We start from the raw sequence: 16512 nt of genomic DNA, 5'->3' as shown, positions 1-16512 counted from the left end.
CGCCTGACCACCGGGGTTTTTCAGGCAGTGCAAAAACGTTTATTCTGCTTTCTTCCTTGGTGGGTGGGTCATCAGGCTGCTTTGGCTAAGAAGCTCAGGCTCTGTGGCCTGGGCGACCCGAGCACCATGGCTGCCCTTGGGCCTCAGGAGCAGCAAGGCACAGAGGTGAGTCCTGCATTGGGTGACATGGCAGGGGCGTGTGAGCACCGGAAGGGGAGAGGCAGGCGCTTGCCATGCCTGGGGCACGGGGCCTCTTCAGGGATAGAGCAGCTCCAGTGTCTACTGAGAGGGCACAGACTGACCCAAACACGCATTCCACAGCCAGTTCCTTGGGATATTCACAGCACATGCAGCCAGTACACAGCTGCAACGCCACTAAGGACACCTGTGAGCAGCCATGGGCTCAGCTCCAGAGCAGGCCCCACCCATCCTGCTGGGGGAGACCCTTGCTCCAGGCTTCCTCACAGGACCTGGTCAAAGGAACCAAGTCACACCGCCCATGCTAGAGGATCCCCTTATAGCTCCGGGAAGGGCTGCGAAGCTGGAGCTGTCTCAGGTTCCCGTTGAGGCCCGGTACCCTGAGTTCCATGACTCCTTTGGGGGACAGAGCACAGGAGGGAAAAGGGGAATGGACTTCTACAGGATGGGGTGGGGGACGGCCTGTCCCGGGGACACCCTGGCTCCTTCTACGCGCTGGCCACTCTGGCCTGGGGAGAAGCTGGCAAGGAGAGGGCACCGGGTAAGGACGGGGTGCTGCACGACCCAACTCTGCCCAAGGTGGCCCAGGGAGACCACTATGAAGACCGCCTGGTGTGAGCGGGACCCTCGTGGGGTGCAGAGTGAGGCCCTGTGTGGGGACTTAGGGAGGACGCTGGGCGGGAGAGAGGCCCAGGGTGTCCCCTCACCCATGCAGGTCCCTGGTGTGATCATGGAGGACTTGTAAGGGTCAGGAGTGGGGGAGTCAGTGCAGAGACCCAGGGAAGGGCCCACTTCCCAGGACGTTTAGTGTCAGCAGGCGGAGTCTCTCCACAGGCTCTGGCTGGCGTGCCTCTACGCCTCACTCTGGTACCGCAGCCGGGAGAACCGGTCCCTGATGGCCTGGTCACTGTCTGGCCCACCCTCACCCAGGCGGACCACCCTGCTGCTTGGGACAAGGTCCCGCACCTTGTGCTTGATCACAGAGACCAGGCCGGGTGCCTCTGAGTCTGCCGGGCCTGTCAGAAGGATGTAGGCGGCGTGGCGGCTTGGCTCAAACAGGACGGCTGCAGGGTGGGGGACACAGCTGTCAGGGCAGCTCAGGACCAGCCAGGGCAGACCCCGTGGAACACCCGGGTCCCTGGCCGAGGCCGCACTCACCGTCGAAGGCGACAATGTGGGTAGAGACATTGGCCAGCTCCAGCAGCACGCGTGGCAGGGTGGGGTGGAACATGTACAGACTGTGCCGGGCCTCCCCGGTCTCCTGGAGCGAGAACCAGCAATGGGCCCCACGCCCTTCACTGAGCACTCCCACAGGACACTGCTGTCAGAGTGACCGTGCCTGGAGCTCTATGTCCGCTAGGGGCCCTATCTGGGTCCCCCAAACGCCAGCCCCCAGCTCTGTGGCCACCTCCCAGGTCCTCCCGCCCCACCTGGTCCTGACACTGGTCCTTGCCGGCAGCCACTCCCTTCAGGGCATGGCTGTGTGCTCCCCTATCCACTGAAGGCCATCAGCCCCTTCTCGCTGGACTCCTCTAAGGTCACTTTGCCTCAGCTTGCACCACCTCATCCTGACTGTCACTGGACTTCAACTTATGTGAGGTTGCCCAGGCACCGATGAGCTTCTGGGCACTCCCCGGTGCAGCTCCAGCCTGGGTCTCTGCCCCGGCTCCCACCATGTCTGCTCTGAGGGTGGCTCCCGTACCGTCTCGCGGGTGCTCCCCAGCTCGTGGAGGCCCCAGAAGAAGAAGGCTGAGCGGTGGTCTGCGGTCGGCAGGCTGGCGGACAGTGGACCCCCAGGGAGGCTCGGGAGGGCTACGCTACACAGGACGGCTCCAGTGCCAAGGTCCAGGAACAGGATCTGGGGAGGGAGGGGACACTGTGGGGGCCAACGTGGGGGCTACCGGGAAAACCTGGAGGCTTGCACAGGCACACGTGCCCGCAGCCATGCCAGCCCTGGAGGCAGATGCTCTGAGGGAGGCAGAACCTTCTCAGCAGCTCTGAGGGCAGCAGCCTCCTGGGCCGCAGCCCCGTCTGCTTTCAGACCAGTCTATCCTCAGCTAAGAACAAAGGTGCCACCTCCGAAGGAAGTACGAACCTGTCTGTCGGTGCCAGTTCCGTTTTCAACGACTACAGCCAAGGTGTCTGGTTTGTAGCGGCCGAAGATGGGTTTTCTGGAACAATATGGAGGAAGCGCTCACGAGGGGTCTCAGTGAGGAGACTGAGATGAAGGAAGCACTCAGGAACAGGTCTGCCCCTTAGTCTCCCATGGCCACATCTGGACCAGGGCCCAGGACACAGAGCTGACGTCCAGGGCAAGAGGCAGTACCAAAGACAGGCAAGAGGCCCGGGCAGCAGCACACGGCCTCCGGCCCCACCCCCAGCGCTGTCTCCTCACCAGCCAACGGGATGTGCCCGGGGTGCCGGGAAGGGGTGCAGCACCTGCGCGGTCCTTGGGGAGACCCCGTACCTTAGGACATGGGCTGCCTTGGGTGTCCAGCGAGGCGTCAGCTCCTGCCCGTCCAGCAGCACGAAGGCCTCTGAGCCCACAAGGAGCACATCTGCACCGGCGTTCCCTGGGACATGCATCAGGTAGCGCACTGCTCCAGAGCTAGATAGGAGAGTGGGAGAAAGAGGCGCCGGGTGCCCGGGGCGGCCTCAGACACCCAGTGGAGGCTCTGGCACCGCCCGTCTCAGGGTGCTCCTCTCAGGCCCCCATAACCCGTTTCTCAGTTCTACAGCTTGAAAAGAGAAGAGCTGGGCGCGGTGGCTCACGCCTGTAATTCCAGCACTTTGGGAAGCCAAGGCGGGTGGATCATGAGGTCAGAAGTTCGAGACCAGCCTGACCGACATGGTGAAACCCCGTCTCTACTAAAAATGCAAAAATTAGCTGGGCGTGGAGGTGCGTGCCTGTAATCCCAGCTACTCAGGAGGCTGAGGCAGGAGAATCACTTGAACCCAGGAGGCGGAGGTTGCAGTGAACCGAGATCGCACCACTGCACTCCAGCCTGGGGGACAGGGCAAGACTCCATCTTAAAAAAAAAAAAAAAAAAGACAGAAAAGAGAAGAAAGACCCCCACTTTCCGTGGAGACAGACAGGCACAGCGTCGGGAACCTCTCTTCTCTTTACTCGGCTTTTATTTGACCATTTCTCACATCTGAGCCCAGGGTGACCTTGCGGTACCCCCAGCACCTCCCTGCCTGTGGGGCTGCTCTGGGCTCCACACAGATTGTCCGAACACTGAGGCAGGGGAGCTGAGCCATGGGGTGGGCGCTCTGCGTGGAGAAAGGCGGCGGCCCGGACCCACCTGTGGGAAAGCATCCTGCGGGTGGTGGCATTGAGCATGCTCTCCCAGTGTGGGTCATTCTTGAACGGGCCGTCACTCCCGGTCACCTTCTCGTAGAGACCCTTCACAGAGCAGCCGCAGAGGGAGCTTGCTATTCAAAACACAGAAGGGCCCGAGGTCACCAGGGTCACACTGTGAACCCGGACCAGGAGCACGCAGTGCCACGTGGAGCCAGGCCCCTGAGCTTCCTGACTCCAGCACCTCGAGAGCAGAAGCAGGACCTGAGGAGCCGCAGGGCAGTCATGCTCCGCGAGTGAGGCCGGCCAGGGATGTGGCAGAAACAACGTACCGCAGGGAAAGAGGATGTAGTGGGCACCTGTCCTGGTGACGTGAAGGAGGAAGCCACTTTCTCCGTCCACACCGAGGCTGCCTCTGAGGCCAATCTGGTGCCCGGTGCTGCCGGAGTAGAGGTGGCCACTAACCTGCAATGACATAGGATGACACAGGAAGAGAGGGACCTGAGCCCAGGGCTGCAATGACACAGGGCCCAGGAAGAGAGGGACCTGAGCCTGGGGGCGGGGCACTCTACAACGGGAGATGTGGAAGGGTAAGGGGCCCACAGGCTCTTGGTTTTGAGGAAAGAGGCGCTGACATCAGAGAGTCTGACACTATGGTCAGTGCCTCCACACTGCACGGGGCACGTGAGGCAGGCAGGGCAGCCCCAGTGCCTCGCAGGTGCTCCCAGCCCTCAGAGCTTCACCCCCAACACTGCAACAGCACAAATGGGAAGTGTGTACTCCACCGTTCTTGGGGAGGCCCCAAAGCTGCCTGGTAGAGGTGGAGCCCCCTGAGTATGATGGGTCTATGGGAGTTGGGAACTTGGGGCTCTGGGCGAGTCCCCGACAAGTGGTCAGACCCGAATCCTGTCTGGGAAGTGGCAGCAGATGGGGAGGCAGAGCAGGGCCGTGTGACAGGTGGCCTTGTGACTTGGGAGGAGAGCCAGGCTGGGCTGTACCTCCTCCTGCTCCTGGGTGAGAACCAGCAGGTCTGGGGCCCCATCGCCGTCCACATCAGGCACCTGCAGCAGAGGGCTCAGGATGGACGCATTCCCGCTGAAGCTGCTGCTGTGGTTCCACAGGGTTTCCCCTAAAATCAAGCACACGGTCACGGAACGTGGCCCTGAGTCCCCTTCAACAGCAGCCTGACAACTGCACGGCCTGTGACAGGCAGGCTCCTGTTGAGGCGTCACCCTCGTGACCTCACGGCTCACCGCGTACTCAGAGCAGATGCCAACAGGAGGGGAGGGTGGCACTCTGGTGCTCGTAAAGGAGCAGCACGCGGAGGTGGCGGACACATGTCCTGCCCGTGTATGGAGATTCGGTGGCGATACGCCAAACGCTGACAGCCTCATTCCTGGGAACCACAGAGTTCCCCCTTCTTTTTCTCCTATCTGTGTATCCTAGAACATCTAGGGCCAATGCTGACCCTCCCGGCCGAGTGGATGAAACCTGACCTCACCCACCTCTCGAAGCCCCTGCCTCCTGCTGGGGTTGCAGGCGTGCCCTTGGTGCCATGCAGGCCCCAGCTGAGTGGCCCCTTCCTCTGCCCTCCACATAGAAGGCAAGAATGGAGGTGTGCGCTCGGAGGTGGATCTACTGACCACAGGTCCCAGTGCAACTCCTTACGCACATACAATCTCATCCAGACCTTTTTTTAAAGACAGATTCCTTGATTCTTAAAATGTTTTCAGCCTGCTCTTTATTCTCCTCCATATCCTTAAAATGACAGCTTGTAAGGGAAATATGAACATTCACCAAATCTAGGCACAGAATCTTCCAGACCGCGACGAGGTGCAAGGAGCGCGCGCGCACACACACACACACGCGCGCGCGCGCACACACACACACACACACACACACACACACACACACACACACGGAGGCCCCCCCCCGCCACACACACACGGCCCCGCGCACCACGCATTCTTTAGGCACAGAATTCTTCCAGACTGCGACGAGGTGCAAGGAGCACACACACACACACGCACGGCCCCGCGCACCACGCATTCTTTCCCTCGTGCTTCCACGAGGCTGGCTCCGCTGGGGCTCGGAGACCTGTACCCTCAGGGTTAGGGGCACTGACAGGCCCCGATCTCCCCTGACGGGCTGAGTGCAGGTTCATGTTCTGGGCTCGCCCTGGGCACTGCCACCAATGACACCCCAGGAGCAGCCGGCGGCCAAGCCGCTCCTCCTCTCTGCTACCCCACAGCAGGTGACATCGGACTGCCCGTGTGTGTTACAGCCCACCAGCAAGGTGTAACGGGAGGTAACAGACACAGTGCAGCTGAAGGCAGCCGAGGCGCGTGCCTTCCACACGCTTGCAGCCTCACTTGGAGGTTCTCCCCATAACCTTCCTTCCCATCCAGCCACCCTCAAGATCACAGGGCTGAGCCTCGTCGGGGCCTCCTGGCACTGGCCCTCAGGGTGAGGCGGCTCAGGTGAGAGGCCCTCGGTGAGAACCCCGCCGCCTGGCTGGCCTACCTGTGAACAAGTCGACTGCAATGAAAGAACTGGGTCTGCCCACAAGGACGCAGGCAGAAGGTACCTCACTGCCTCTTGGCTGGGACACAGCACACTCCATGAGGGCCACGTCTTGGGCCACAGGTCTCTCCCAGAGCGTGCTGCCGTTGGCCCCCGACACAGCAGCTGCAAAGGTGCAGGGAGAGGAAAAGCCTGTAGGGAGAGACACCGGCACCTCACTGTTGCAGCATCTGGGCAGGCAGGCCGGCCAGCCCCAGCATGTGCTCTTCCAGGTCTGTCTTCCTCACACCTCTCCTAGGCCACAGCCCCTCCCTCCCAGGCGGATCTCCTTTATCTTGCAGGCTCCCAGGGCTCTAATGCTGACCCCACGGGGGCTCAGTGGCCAGGGCGGTGCTGGGACCGGGCTTCCAGGCCTCTTTCTGGTCCTGCCGGGAAGGATGACGAGATGGGTTCCAGAACCACCACCATCTGCTTCCCTCAAACACTGAAAGTGAGAGGGTGACCCAAAACAACGATTCCTCCTTCTACAGGGAGCTCCTCCTTTTTCATATAAAATGAAATTACCTTCGTCCACACAGGATCGGTTGAAATTGTTGCTGCTGTTGGTGTTTTTATAAAGAAAAAGAACATCTTGGATCCTGTCCCCGTTTATATCATCCACAGCCAGAAAGTCATAGATAACTGAAAGAGAAAACCACAGACTATACTCCGCGGGCCATGCCTGGTTTCCAGGAACGATCAGGTCCAGCACGACCTACTTCTCTGCTCCATGGAACCTGCCACTGTGAGGGCACCCAATGAGGACAGTGGCTTCTTCCTCACTAGGATGAGTATTTCCTTCCTGAACACCAGAGGGTGGACGCTAATGCCCAGTGTTAACCTTCAGAAAGGAACAAGCAGGACATCTGGGCATTAAGAATGGATGTTCTGGCACCTTCTGTTCAGGGATAAATCCCTCCCTAGACCAGGGGGCATCTAGACAGTCCACACTGCACACTCCTCAGGGTTTACACTTCCTTTCATTCAAGGACTCAAGTGATAAAGTTTATGCCCTAAAATCAAACACCAAAAGAGTGAAGTTGGCCAGGCGAGGTGGCTCACGCCTGTAATCCCAGCACTTTGGGAGGCCGAGGAGGGCAGATAACGAGGTCAGGAGATTGAGACCATCCGTGCCAACGTGTGAAACTCTATCTCTACTAAAAATACAAAAAATTAGCTGGGTGTGGTGGCACCTGCCTGTAATCCCAGCTACTTGGGAGGCTGAGGCACGAGAATCGTTTGAACCCAGGAGGCAGAGGTTGCAGCGAGCGAGATTGCACCACTGTACTCCAGCCTGGCCGACAGAGCGAGAGTCCATCTCAAAAAACAAAACAAAACAAAAACAAAAAAAATAGGCCGGGCGAGGTGGCTCACGCCTATAATCCTAGCACTTTAGGAGGCCGAGGCGGGTGGATCATAAGGTCAGGAGTCCAAGACAAGCCTGGCTAATATGGTGAAACCCTTTCTCTACTAAAAATACAGAAATCAGCCAGGCGTGGTGGCGGGCGCCTATAGTTCCAGCTACTCGGGAGGCTAAGGCAGGAGAATTGCCTGAACCCAGGAGGTGGAGGCTACAGTCAGTTGAGATTGAGCCACTGCACTCCAGCCTGGGCGACAGAGCAAGACTCCATCTCAAAAAAAAAAAAAAAAAAAAAGAATAAAGTTGAACCCCACCCCCCCTTATTTTAGAGACAGGGTCTGGCTACGTTGCCCAGGCTGGCCTTGAACTCCAGGCCTCAAGTGATCCTCCTGTCTCAGCCTCTGAAACTGCTGGGATTACAGGTGTGAGCCACTGCGCCCAGCATGAAGTTGGATCTTTACGTCATGCATAAAAATGAACTCAAAATGAATAAAAGACCTAAACATAAGAGCTAAAATTATAAAACTCTTAGAAAAAAAACAGGGAAAAATGTTCATGACAAGGGATCTGGTGATGGTTTCTTTGATACAAAAGCACAGGAGGCCGAGTGCGGTGGCTCACGCCTGTAATCCCAGCACTATGGGAGGCCGAGGCAGGTGGATCACCTGAGGTCAGGAGTTTGAGACCAGCCTGGCCAATATGGCGAAACCCCGTCTCAGTGAGCTGAGATCACGCCACTGCACTCCAGCCTGGATGACAGAGCAAGACTGTCTCCAAAAAAAAAAAAAAAAAAAAGCACAGGAAAGAAAAAATAGACTTCATTGAAACTAAAAGCTTTTATGCATCAAAGGACACTATCAAGAGAGTGAAAAGGCCGGGCGTGGTGGCTAACACGGGTAGTCCTAGCACTTTGGGAAGCCAAGGCAGGCAGATCACTTGAGGTCAGGAGTTTGAGATCAGTCTGGCCAACATGGTGAAACCACGCCTCTACTAAAAATACAAAAGTTATGGCCGAGCGTGGTGGCACGCGCCTGTAATCCCAGCACTTTGGGATGCTGAGGCAGGCGCATCACCTAAGGTCGGGAATTCAAGACCAGCCTGACCAACATGGAGAAACCACGTTTCTACTAAAAATACAAAATTAGCCGGGTGTGGTGGCACATGCCTGTAGTTTCAGCTACTCAGGAGGCTGAGGCAGGAGAATCACTTGAATCCGGGAGGCGGAGATTGTGGTGAGCCGAGATCGGGCCATTGCACTCCAGCCTGGGCAACAAGAGAGAAACTCTGTCTCAAAAAAAAAAAAAAAAAAAATTAGCCAGGCATGGTAGCCTGTGCCTGTAATCCCAGCTACTTGGGAGGCTGAGGCAGGAGAATCGCTTGAACCTGGGAGGCAGAGGTTGCAGTGAGCCGCGATTGCGCCATTGCACTCTCCAGCCTGGGGTAGAAGAGCAAAACTCCATCTCAAAAATAAATAAATAAATAAAAATAAATTATTTTTAATTTTTAAAAATGGGCAAAAGACTGCAATAACAGACATTCACCAAAGAAGATACAAGAATGGCTAAAACTCACATGAAAAGAGGGACCCAACATTTTCAGTCACTGGGAGATTCTAATTCACACCCACTAGCATGAGTGTAATAAAAAGACAGACAATAACAAGAAACTAAAGGCCTCCTCAGCATTGCAGTAGGAATGGAAAATGGTCAAATGGTGCAGTCGCTTTAGAAAACAGCTTGTCAGCTCCTCAGAAAGTTAAACATAAACTTACTGTAGGGTTCAGCAATTCCACTCCTAGCAATCTACCCAAGAGAAATGAAAACATATCCACACGAAGATCTGCACGTGAATGTTCACGGCAGAATTACTCATAAGAGTCTCAACTGAGAGCCATCCAGGTGATCGTCAGCCAACCCTCCCAGGAGCCCTGCTCAGCAACGGAAAGACACAGACAGACCACGACACAAAGGAACGGCAAAACATCACGCTAAGTGAAGGAAGTCACACTCCTTCACTTACATACTGTATGATTTCACTTCTAAGAAATGTCTAGAGGCCAGGCGTGGTGGCTCACACTGGTAATCCCAGCACTTTGGGAGACTTAAGCGGGTGGATCACCTGAGGTCGGGAGTTCAAGACCAGCCTGACCAACACGGAGAAACCCCATCTGTACTAAAAATACAAAATTAGCTGGGCGTGGTGATGCATGCCTGCAATCCCAGCTACTCGGGAGGCTGGGGCAAGAGAATCACTTGAACTTGGGAGGTGGCGGTTGCGATGAGCGGAGATTGTGCCGTTGCACTCCAGCCCGGGCAACAAGAGCAAAACTCCGTCTAAAAAAAAAAAAAAGACTAATCTTTGGAGACAGGAGACTAGGTTGCCCAGGGCTAGGAGATGAGGGAACAGGGAGTGATGGCAAAGGTAATGAGGAATTTTCTTTTTTTGAGAAAGGGTCTCCCTCTGTCACCCAGGCTGGAGTGCAGTGGCGCGATCACAGCTCACTGCAGCCTCAACCTTCCAGGTGTAAGTGATACTCCTACCTCAGCCTCCCAAGTAGCTGGGACCCCAGCTGCATGCCACCACGCCTGGCTGATTTTTGTATTTTTTGTACAGATGCGGTCTGTGCCCAGCCTCTTGAGGAATCTTTTAGGGATGATGGAAATATTCTAAAACGGAATTGTACTGACAACTACATAACTCTCCCAATTGCCTACAAATCACTGAATTGGGCCAGGTGTGGTGACTTACGCCTATAATCCCAGCACGTTGGGAGGCTGAGGGAGGAGGATCACTTAAAATCAGGAGTTCAAGAGCAGCCTGGCTAACATGGTAAAACCCCATCTTTACCAAAAATACAAAATTAGGGCCAGGCGCTGTGGCTCACACCTATAATCCCAGCACGTTGGGACGTCAAGGTGGGTGGATCACGAGATCAAGAGTTCAAGACCAGCCAGGTGCAGTGGCTCACGCCTGTAATCCCAGCGCTTTGGGAGGCCGAGGCAGGCGGATCACCAGGTCAGGAGTTCGAGACCAGCCTGACCAACATGGTGAAACCCGGTCTCTACTAAAAATATAAATATTAGCCGGGCGTGGTGGCATAGGCGGACCACGAGGTCAGGAGATGGAGACCATCCTGGCTAACATGGTGAAACCCTGTCTCTACTAAAAAATACAAAAAAGTAGACAGGCGTGGTGGCAGGTGTCTGTAATCCCAGCTACTCGGGAGGCTGAGGCAGCAGAATGGCATGAACCCAAGAGGCAGAGCTTGCAGTGAGCCAAGATCGCGCCAACTGCACTCCAGCCTGGGCGACAGAGCGAGACTCCGTCTCAAAAAAAAAAAATTTTTTTGAACACAAACTGACCCTAAGTGAGGTTTCAATAAGAAACCCTATTGATGGCATTGGAGAAGCCCTGAATTCTCTGCCAGGAAACACTGAGGCTGTCAGTGCTCACGCCCACTGACGTGGGTGACTGCAGCTGCTGTTCTCCTAGAAGCAGAATGTCCTGACTAAGGTTGATTCCATTGCTTTTCATAACGGCCAAGACTCCAGAATTGCAAGGTCAGGAGACAGGAATGAATGCGTGCTTTCCTTTCACTAACCAGGATGTGAGCTGGGTCACCCTAACAAGACTGGACCATACGAGCTGGTGCATGTTTTTTACATTTTATGACAGCCTTCTCTCTATCTTTCACCCAGAAGCTCTGTTTCATTAAATTTTTTAATTTAGAAAAATACCCAAACGGGCTACTTTTGTTTATTTACCCAACTCATCCTTCCTAAAAAACGGAGAACTGGCTGGGTGCGGTGGCTCACGCCTGTAATCCCAGCACTTTGGGAGGCTGAGGCAGGCAGACCACGAGGTCAGGCGATCGAGACCATCCTCGCTAACACCGTGAAACCCCGTCTCTACTAAAAATACAAAAAATTAGCCGGGCGTGGTGGCGGGCGCCTGTAGTCCCAGCTACTCAGGAGGCTGAGGCAGGAGAATGGCGTGAACCCGGGAGGCGGAGCTTGCAGCGAGCCAAGATTGTGCCACTGCACTCCAGCCTGGGCCACAGAGCTAGACTCCGTCTAAAAAAAAAAAAAAAAAAAGGAGGGGGAGAACTGAGGCCGGATGTGGTGGCTCATGCCTGTAATCCCAGCACTTTGGAAAGTCGAAGTGGGCAGATCACCTGAGGTCAGGAGTTCAAGACCAGCCTGACTAACATGGAGAAATCCTATCTCTACTAAAAATACAAAATTAGCCAGGCGTGGTGACACATGCCTGTAATCCCAGCTACTTGGGAGGCTGAGGCGGGAGAACTGCTTGAACCCAGGAGGCGGAGGTTGCGGTGAGCTGAGATGGCACCATTGCACTCCAGCCTGGGCAACAATAGTGAAACTCTGCCTCAAAAAAAAAAAAAAAAAAAAAAAAGGGAGAACCAAGAGTGAGCCACAGTGCTTCCCTGGCAGCGTTTCCATGTTTACTTAAAGGCTGCTCGGCCGGGCACAGTGGCTCATGCCTCTAATCCCAGCACTTTGGGAGGCCAAGGTGGGTGGATCACCTGAGGTCAGGAGTTTGAAACCAGCCTGACCAACATGGAGAAACCCTATCTCTACTAAAAATACAAAATTAGCTGGGCGTGGTACTGCACGCCTGTAATCCCAGCTATTTGGGAGGCTGAGGCAGTAGAATCGCTTGAACTCCAGAGGCAGAAGTAGCAGTGAGCTGAGACTGTGCCATTGCACTCCAGCCTGGGCAACAAGAGCGAAACTCCGTCTCAAAAATAAAAAGGTTGCTCTATCGCCCCCTAAAACTCCAGAAAAACCTTGGACATAGAACTGGCAGCCACTTGGGGTTGATTCACTGTTTAAAGGCCACTTCTAGACTCACAGACACAGTTCTGCCCCCTCCGCCCCATCCCCTGGGAAGAGCTGCTTTGGACACCACGGAGCGGGGAAGCCGAGGCTCACCAGCGGCACTGTAGTCTATCCTCCACATTCGCTGTGACGCTGGCCGGTCTGGACATGGGATGACGAATGAGACGATGAACACCACAAAAAGGCAGAGAAACAATGAAAGAAAAAACGCCGCCGCTCGGCACCGGGAAAGCTGGGACTGTGGAGGCGCGCTTTTCACGTTATCCTCATTTTTTGATGCATTTCCCAGATTTTCCTGCGATTTTCTTTCTTCATTTTTCAAGGGGTGGATTTCGGCTTCTAAGTCCTTGTGGTCCAACATCACGGGCACATCCCAAAGTTTAACTCCTGGTCACTGTGTCGATAAAGCAAGAGGTCGGCGAGGCCAGCAGTCCCATGGCACAAAGCTGCAGCACAGAGGGGTCTGCTGGCATCAGCTTCTTGGGGAGCTGGGGAGCTGGCTGCAGCTGTAACTATGGGCCATCAGCCCAGGAAATAAAAGCTAAATAAATGTTTAGGGTGTCAGTCTTAACAGATTATACTTAAGAAGTCTCTAATTAATGTGGAAAGGCAAATTAGCTGTGTAGAGCCAGCAGGCAGGAACTATTTTCATCCAGAACACACTGGTGCTTCCTGCCTGCCGAACCCAGGAAATGCTGAATGAGCTCCAGGGCAGTGCTGGGCCAGGGCTGAGGACGCTGAAACCCACACCCAGCATGTTAACTAAGCCCCACCCACTCAGCCTCTGAGCATATCTGAGCCACCTTCCACCAGCCTCAAGCACAGATGGAAAAGGTGACCCAGGTGCGCACACATGGACTCCCTGGAGGGCCACAGACCCAAAATTCAAAGTACCCGGAGTGAAGATGGGCTCTGGGCGGGCAGCCTTGCACCTCCCTAGCTGTGTGACCAGGACGTGTGCTTTGACTGAACTGTGCCTCAGTTTCCTTATCTGTAAAAGAAACAATATCTACTTTAGAAGCCTGTTCTAAGGATTAAATAATTAAATGCAGCTGGGCGTGGTGGCTCACACCTGTAATCCCAGTACTTGGGGAGGCCAAGGCGGGCGGATCATGAGGTCAGGAGATCGAGACCATCCTGGCTAACATGGTGAAACCCCGTCTCTACTAAAAATACAAAAAATTAGCAGGGCATGGTGGCGGGCACCTGTAGTCTCCAGCTACTTGGGAGGCTGAGGCAGGAGAATGGCGTGAACCCGGGAGGCGGAGCTTGCAGTGAGCCGAGATCACGCCACTGCACTCCAGCCTGGGCGACAGAGTGAGACTCTGGCTCAAAAAAAAAAAAAATTAAATGCATTAAATTATAAGTACTTATTAAAGTACTTATAAGATCATCTGATACACAGTAAACATTCAAACACTACCTAATTATTATTAATAAAATATGTTCATGGATAAGCACAGACTAACTAGAAAAAAATAAAATAAAATATATTCAAACAGAAGTCTGCAGGGGAGGACGGGACAGCTGTGTTGAGCGAGCTCGGTGCTGGGAGTAACTTCTGAGCCCCGATTCTGAGGGGAAAAACATGCCCTCTCCTTGGCCTGGTTCCTGCTGGCCGGACCGGGGGTGGATGTGGTGGGGAAACCGGCAGTTGCTGTCTTAGAAACCAAAACGGAAAACACATTTGAAGAAGGGAAAGGCACAGGGCCCCTGATATCTGCCAACCAGCACCACCCAGCCTGAGCTGCTTTGACTGTATAAAACGAGGAAAAAACAAACTTCCATTTTGTCTCAGGCAAGATTTTTGTTATTTTGGTCCCTTTTAAACAACCAAACCGATGTCCTAACATATCATACTGAGAGACTGGACATGATCATGCAGATTTGAGGTAAAACCTTCACCTACCCAAAAAGGAAGTCAACAGTTCACAGCAAAGGGAGGGGTGAAAGAGGGCGTGCGGAGGTAGTGAGGGAGCGCGAGGAAAAGCTGAGCTGAAAGCCGCACCCTCTGGGGAAGGGTCAGGGAGACACAAAGATAAGGGACTGCTGGCTTTTGTTTTAAACTGTTCACTTGGACTTTGTCTTTTCCTAATTATCTAATAAAAGTAATTCACTTAATAACCTGTGTATGACACTAGAATGGCTTTAATTTTAAAAGGGAAAAACGACGAATCTGGGTGAGGATATGGAGAAATCAGAACATCGTACATTGCTGGTGGGACTGTAAAATGATGCAGCTGCTGTGAAAACAGTCTGGCAGATCCTCAAAAAGTTAAACAGAACTACCATACTCTCCAGCAAGTCCAGTCCTAGGTAGACACCCACAAGAATTAAAAACAGAGACTTGCTGGCTGGGCACAGTGGCTCACGGCTGTAATCCCAGCACTTTTGAGAGGCCGAGGAAGGCAGATCCCAAGGTCAAGAGATTGAGACCATCCAGGACAACATGGTGAAAACCCTGTCTCTACTAAAAATACAAAAATTAGCTGGGCGTGGTGGTGGGTGCCTGTAGTCCCAGCTACTCGGGAGGCTGAGGCAAGAGAATGGCTTGAACCTGGGAGGCAGAGGTTGTAGTGAGCCAAGATCGCGCCACTGCACTCCAGCTTGGGTGACAGCAAGACTCTATCTCCAAAAAAAAACCAAAAAAAACCCACAGAAAAACAGAGACATGGCCAGCACGGTGGCTCATGCCTGTAATGCCAGTACTTTGGGAGGCCAAAGCAGGAGGATCCCTTGAGGATTGCTCAAGGCTGCAGTGAGCTCTGATCATGCCACCGCACTCTAGCCTGGGCAACAGAGTGAGACCCCATCTCTCTTTTTTTTTTTTTCTCATTCTGTCGCCCAGGCTGGAGTGCAGTGGCGTGATCTCGGCTCACTGCAAGCTCTGCCTCCCCCGTTCACGCCATTCTCCTGCCTCAGCCTCCCGAATAGCTGGGACTATAGGCGTCCGCCAGCATGCCTGGCTAATTTTCTGTATTTTTAGTAGAGACGGGGTTTCACCATGTTAGCCAGGATGGTCTCGATCTCCTGACCTCGTGATCCACCCGCACTGGCCTCCGAAACTGCTGGGATTACAGGCGTGAGCCACCACGCCCGGCCAAGACCCCATCTTATAAAAAAAAAAAAAAAAAGCCTGGCTAGGCATGGTGGCTTATGCCTGTAATCGCAGTACTTTGGGAGGCCGAGTGAGTGGAGTGCTTGACCTCAGGAGTTTGAGACCAGCCTGGGCAACGTGGCGAGACTCTGTCTCTACTAAAAATACCAAAAAAATTAGCTGGGTATGGTGGCGCTCGCCTGTGGTCCCAGCTACCCGGAGGCTGGGGTAGGAAGATCACTAGAGCCCAGGGGGGTGGAGGCTGCAGTGAGCTGAGATCATGCCACTGCACTCCCACCTGGGTGACAGAGCAAGACCCCATCTCAAAAAAAAAAAAACAACAACAACAACAAAAAAAACCCCACTGCAGAGGCTCAAACAAAAACTTGTAAATAAATGTTCATATTGGTTCATTATTAACAACAGCCAAAACGTAGAAACAACCCAGATGTCCAACAACGTATGAACGTATCGGCCGGGCGCAGTGGCTCACGCCTGTGATCCCAACACTTTGAGAGGCCAAGGCGGGAGGATCACGAGGTCAGGAGTTTGAGACCAGCCTGGCCAATATGGTGAAAGCCATCTCTACTAAAAATACAAAAATACTAGCCGGGCATGGTGGCGGGCGCCTGTAATCCCAGCTACTCGGGAGGCTGAGGCAGGAGAATTGCTTGAACCCGGGAGGTGGAGGTTGCAGTGAGCCAAGATTGCATCATTGCACTCCAGCCTGGGCAATAGAGGGAGACTCCTTCTCAAAAACAAAACAAAACAAAACAAAACATATGAATGGATAAACAAAATGTGGCCTATCCATAATACAATTACACCATAATGCAGTGGTGTGTTTTTCAGCCATGGTAAAAACTAAAATTCTGACACATTATAAAATTATGCTAAATGCAATGACTGGGACACGAAGCTCACCTGTGGTGTGAAACGCCCAGAACAGGCAAATCCACAGAGGCAGGGAGTAGACTTGTGGGTGCCAGGTGCGGAACAGGGAGAGTTGGGAGTGACTGCTATGGGCCGTGGGGTTTCTTTGTGGGATGATGAAAATAGTGGTGACGGTTACAAAATGCTGTGATTATACCAAACGTTACTAACGGCAAATTTTATGTTATGTGTATTTTGC

General features: G+C 53.9%; 1 protein-coding gene across 19 annotated transcripts in view; it reads right to left on the bottom strand.

Annotated features, from left to right (window-relative positions):
• Positions 1-16: 16 nt before the first annotated feature.
• Positions 17-16512, bottom strand: part of FAM234A (family with sequence similarity 234 member A) — a 33684-nt gene continuing 17188 nt past the window's right edge. For 3 of the 19 annotated variants that reach the window (XM_054455545.2, XM_054455550.2, XM_054455551.2), the window contains exons 3-14: positions 12377-12677; positions 6587-6703; positions 6023-6214; positions 4498-4628; positions 3832-3964; positions 3504-3633; positions 2666-2806; positions 2294-2369; positions 1901-2056; positions 1357-1459; positions 1165-1262; positions 17-172 (exon numbers count right to left, since the gene is read on the bottom strand). In XM_054455545.2, the coding sequence (XP_054311520.2) occupies positions 95-172; positions 1165-1262; positions 1357-1459; positions 1901-2056; positions 2294-2369; positions 2666-2806; positions 3504-3633; positions 3832-3964; positions 4498-4628; positions 6023-6214; positions 6587-6703; positions 12377-12644 (1623 nt within the window). In that variant the 5' untranslated portion in view covers positions 12645-12677 and the 3' untranslated portion in view covers positions 17-94. Of the gene's footprint in view, positions 1263-1356; positions 1460-1900; positions 2057-2293; positions 2370-2665; positions 2807-3503; positions 3634-3831; positions 3965-4497; positions 4629-6022; positions 6215-6586; positions 6704-12376; positions 12730-13177; positions 13275-16512 lie in introns of all 19 variants that reach the window. The other 16 variants (XM_054455537.2, XM_054455542.2, XM_063654717.1 and 13 more) reach the window with 9 other exon arrangements.

This window comes from Pongo pygmaeus, chromosome 18, assembly GCF_028885625.2.
Source record: "Pongo pygmaeus isolate AG05252 chromosome 18, NHGRI_mPonPyg2-v2.0_pri, whole genome shotgun sequence".
Lineage (NCBI taxonomy): Eukaryota > Metazoa > Chordata > Mammalia > Primates > Hominidae > Pongo > Pongo pygmaeus.
This window is presented reverse-complemented; position numbering and strand designations above follow the sequence as displayed.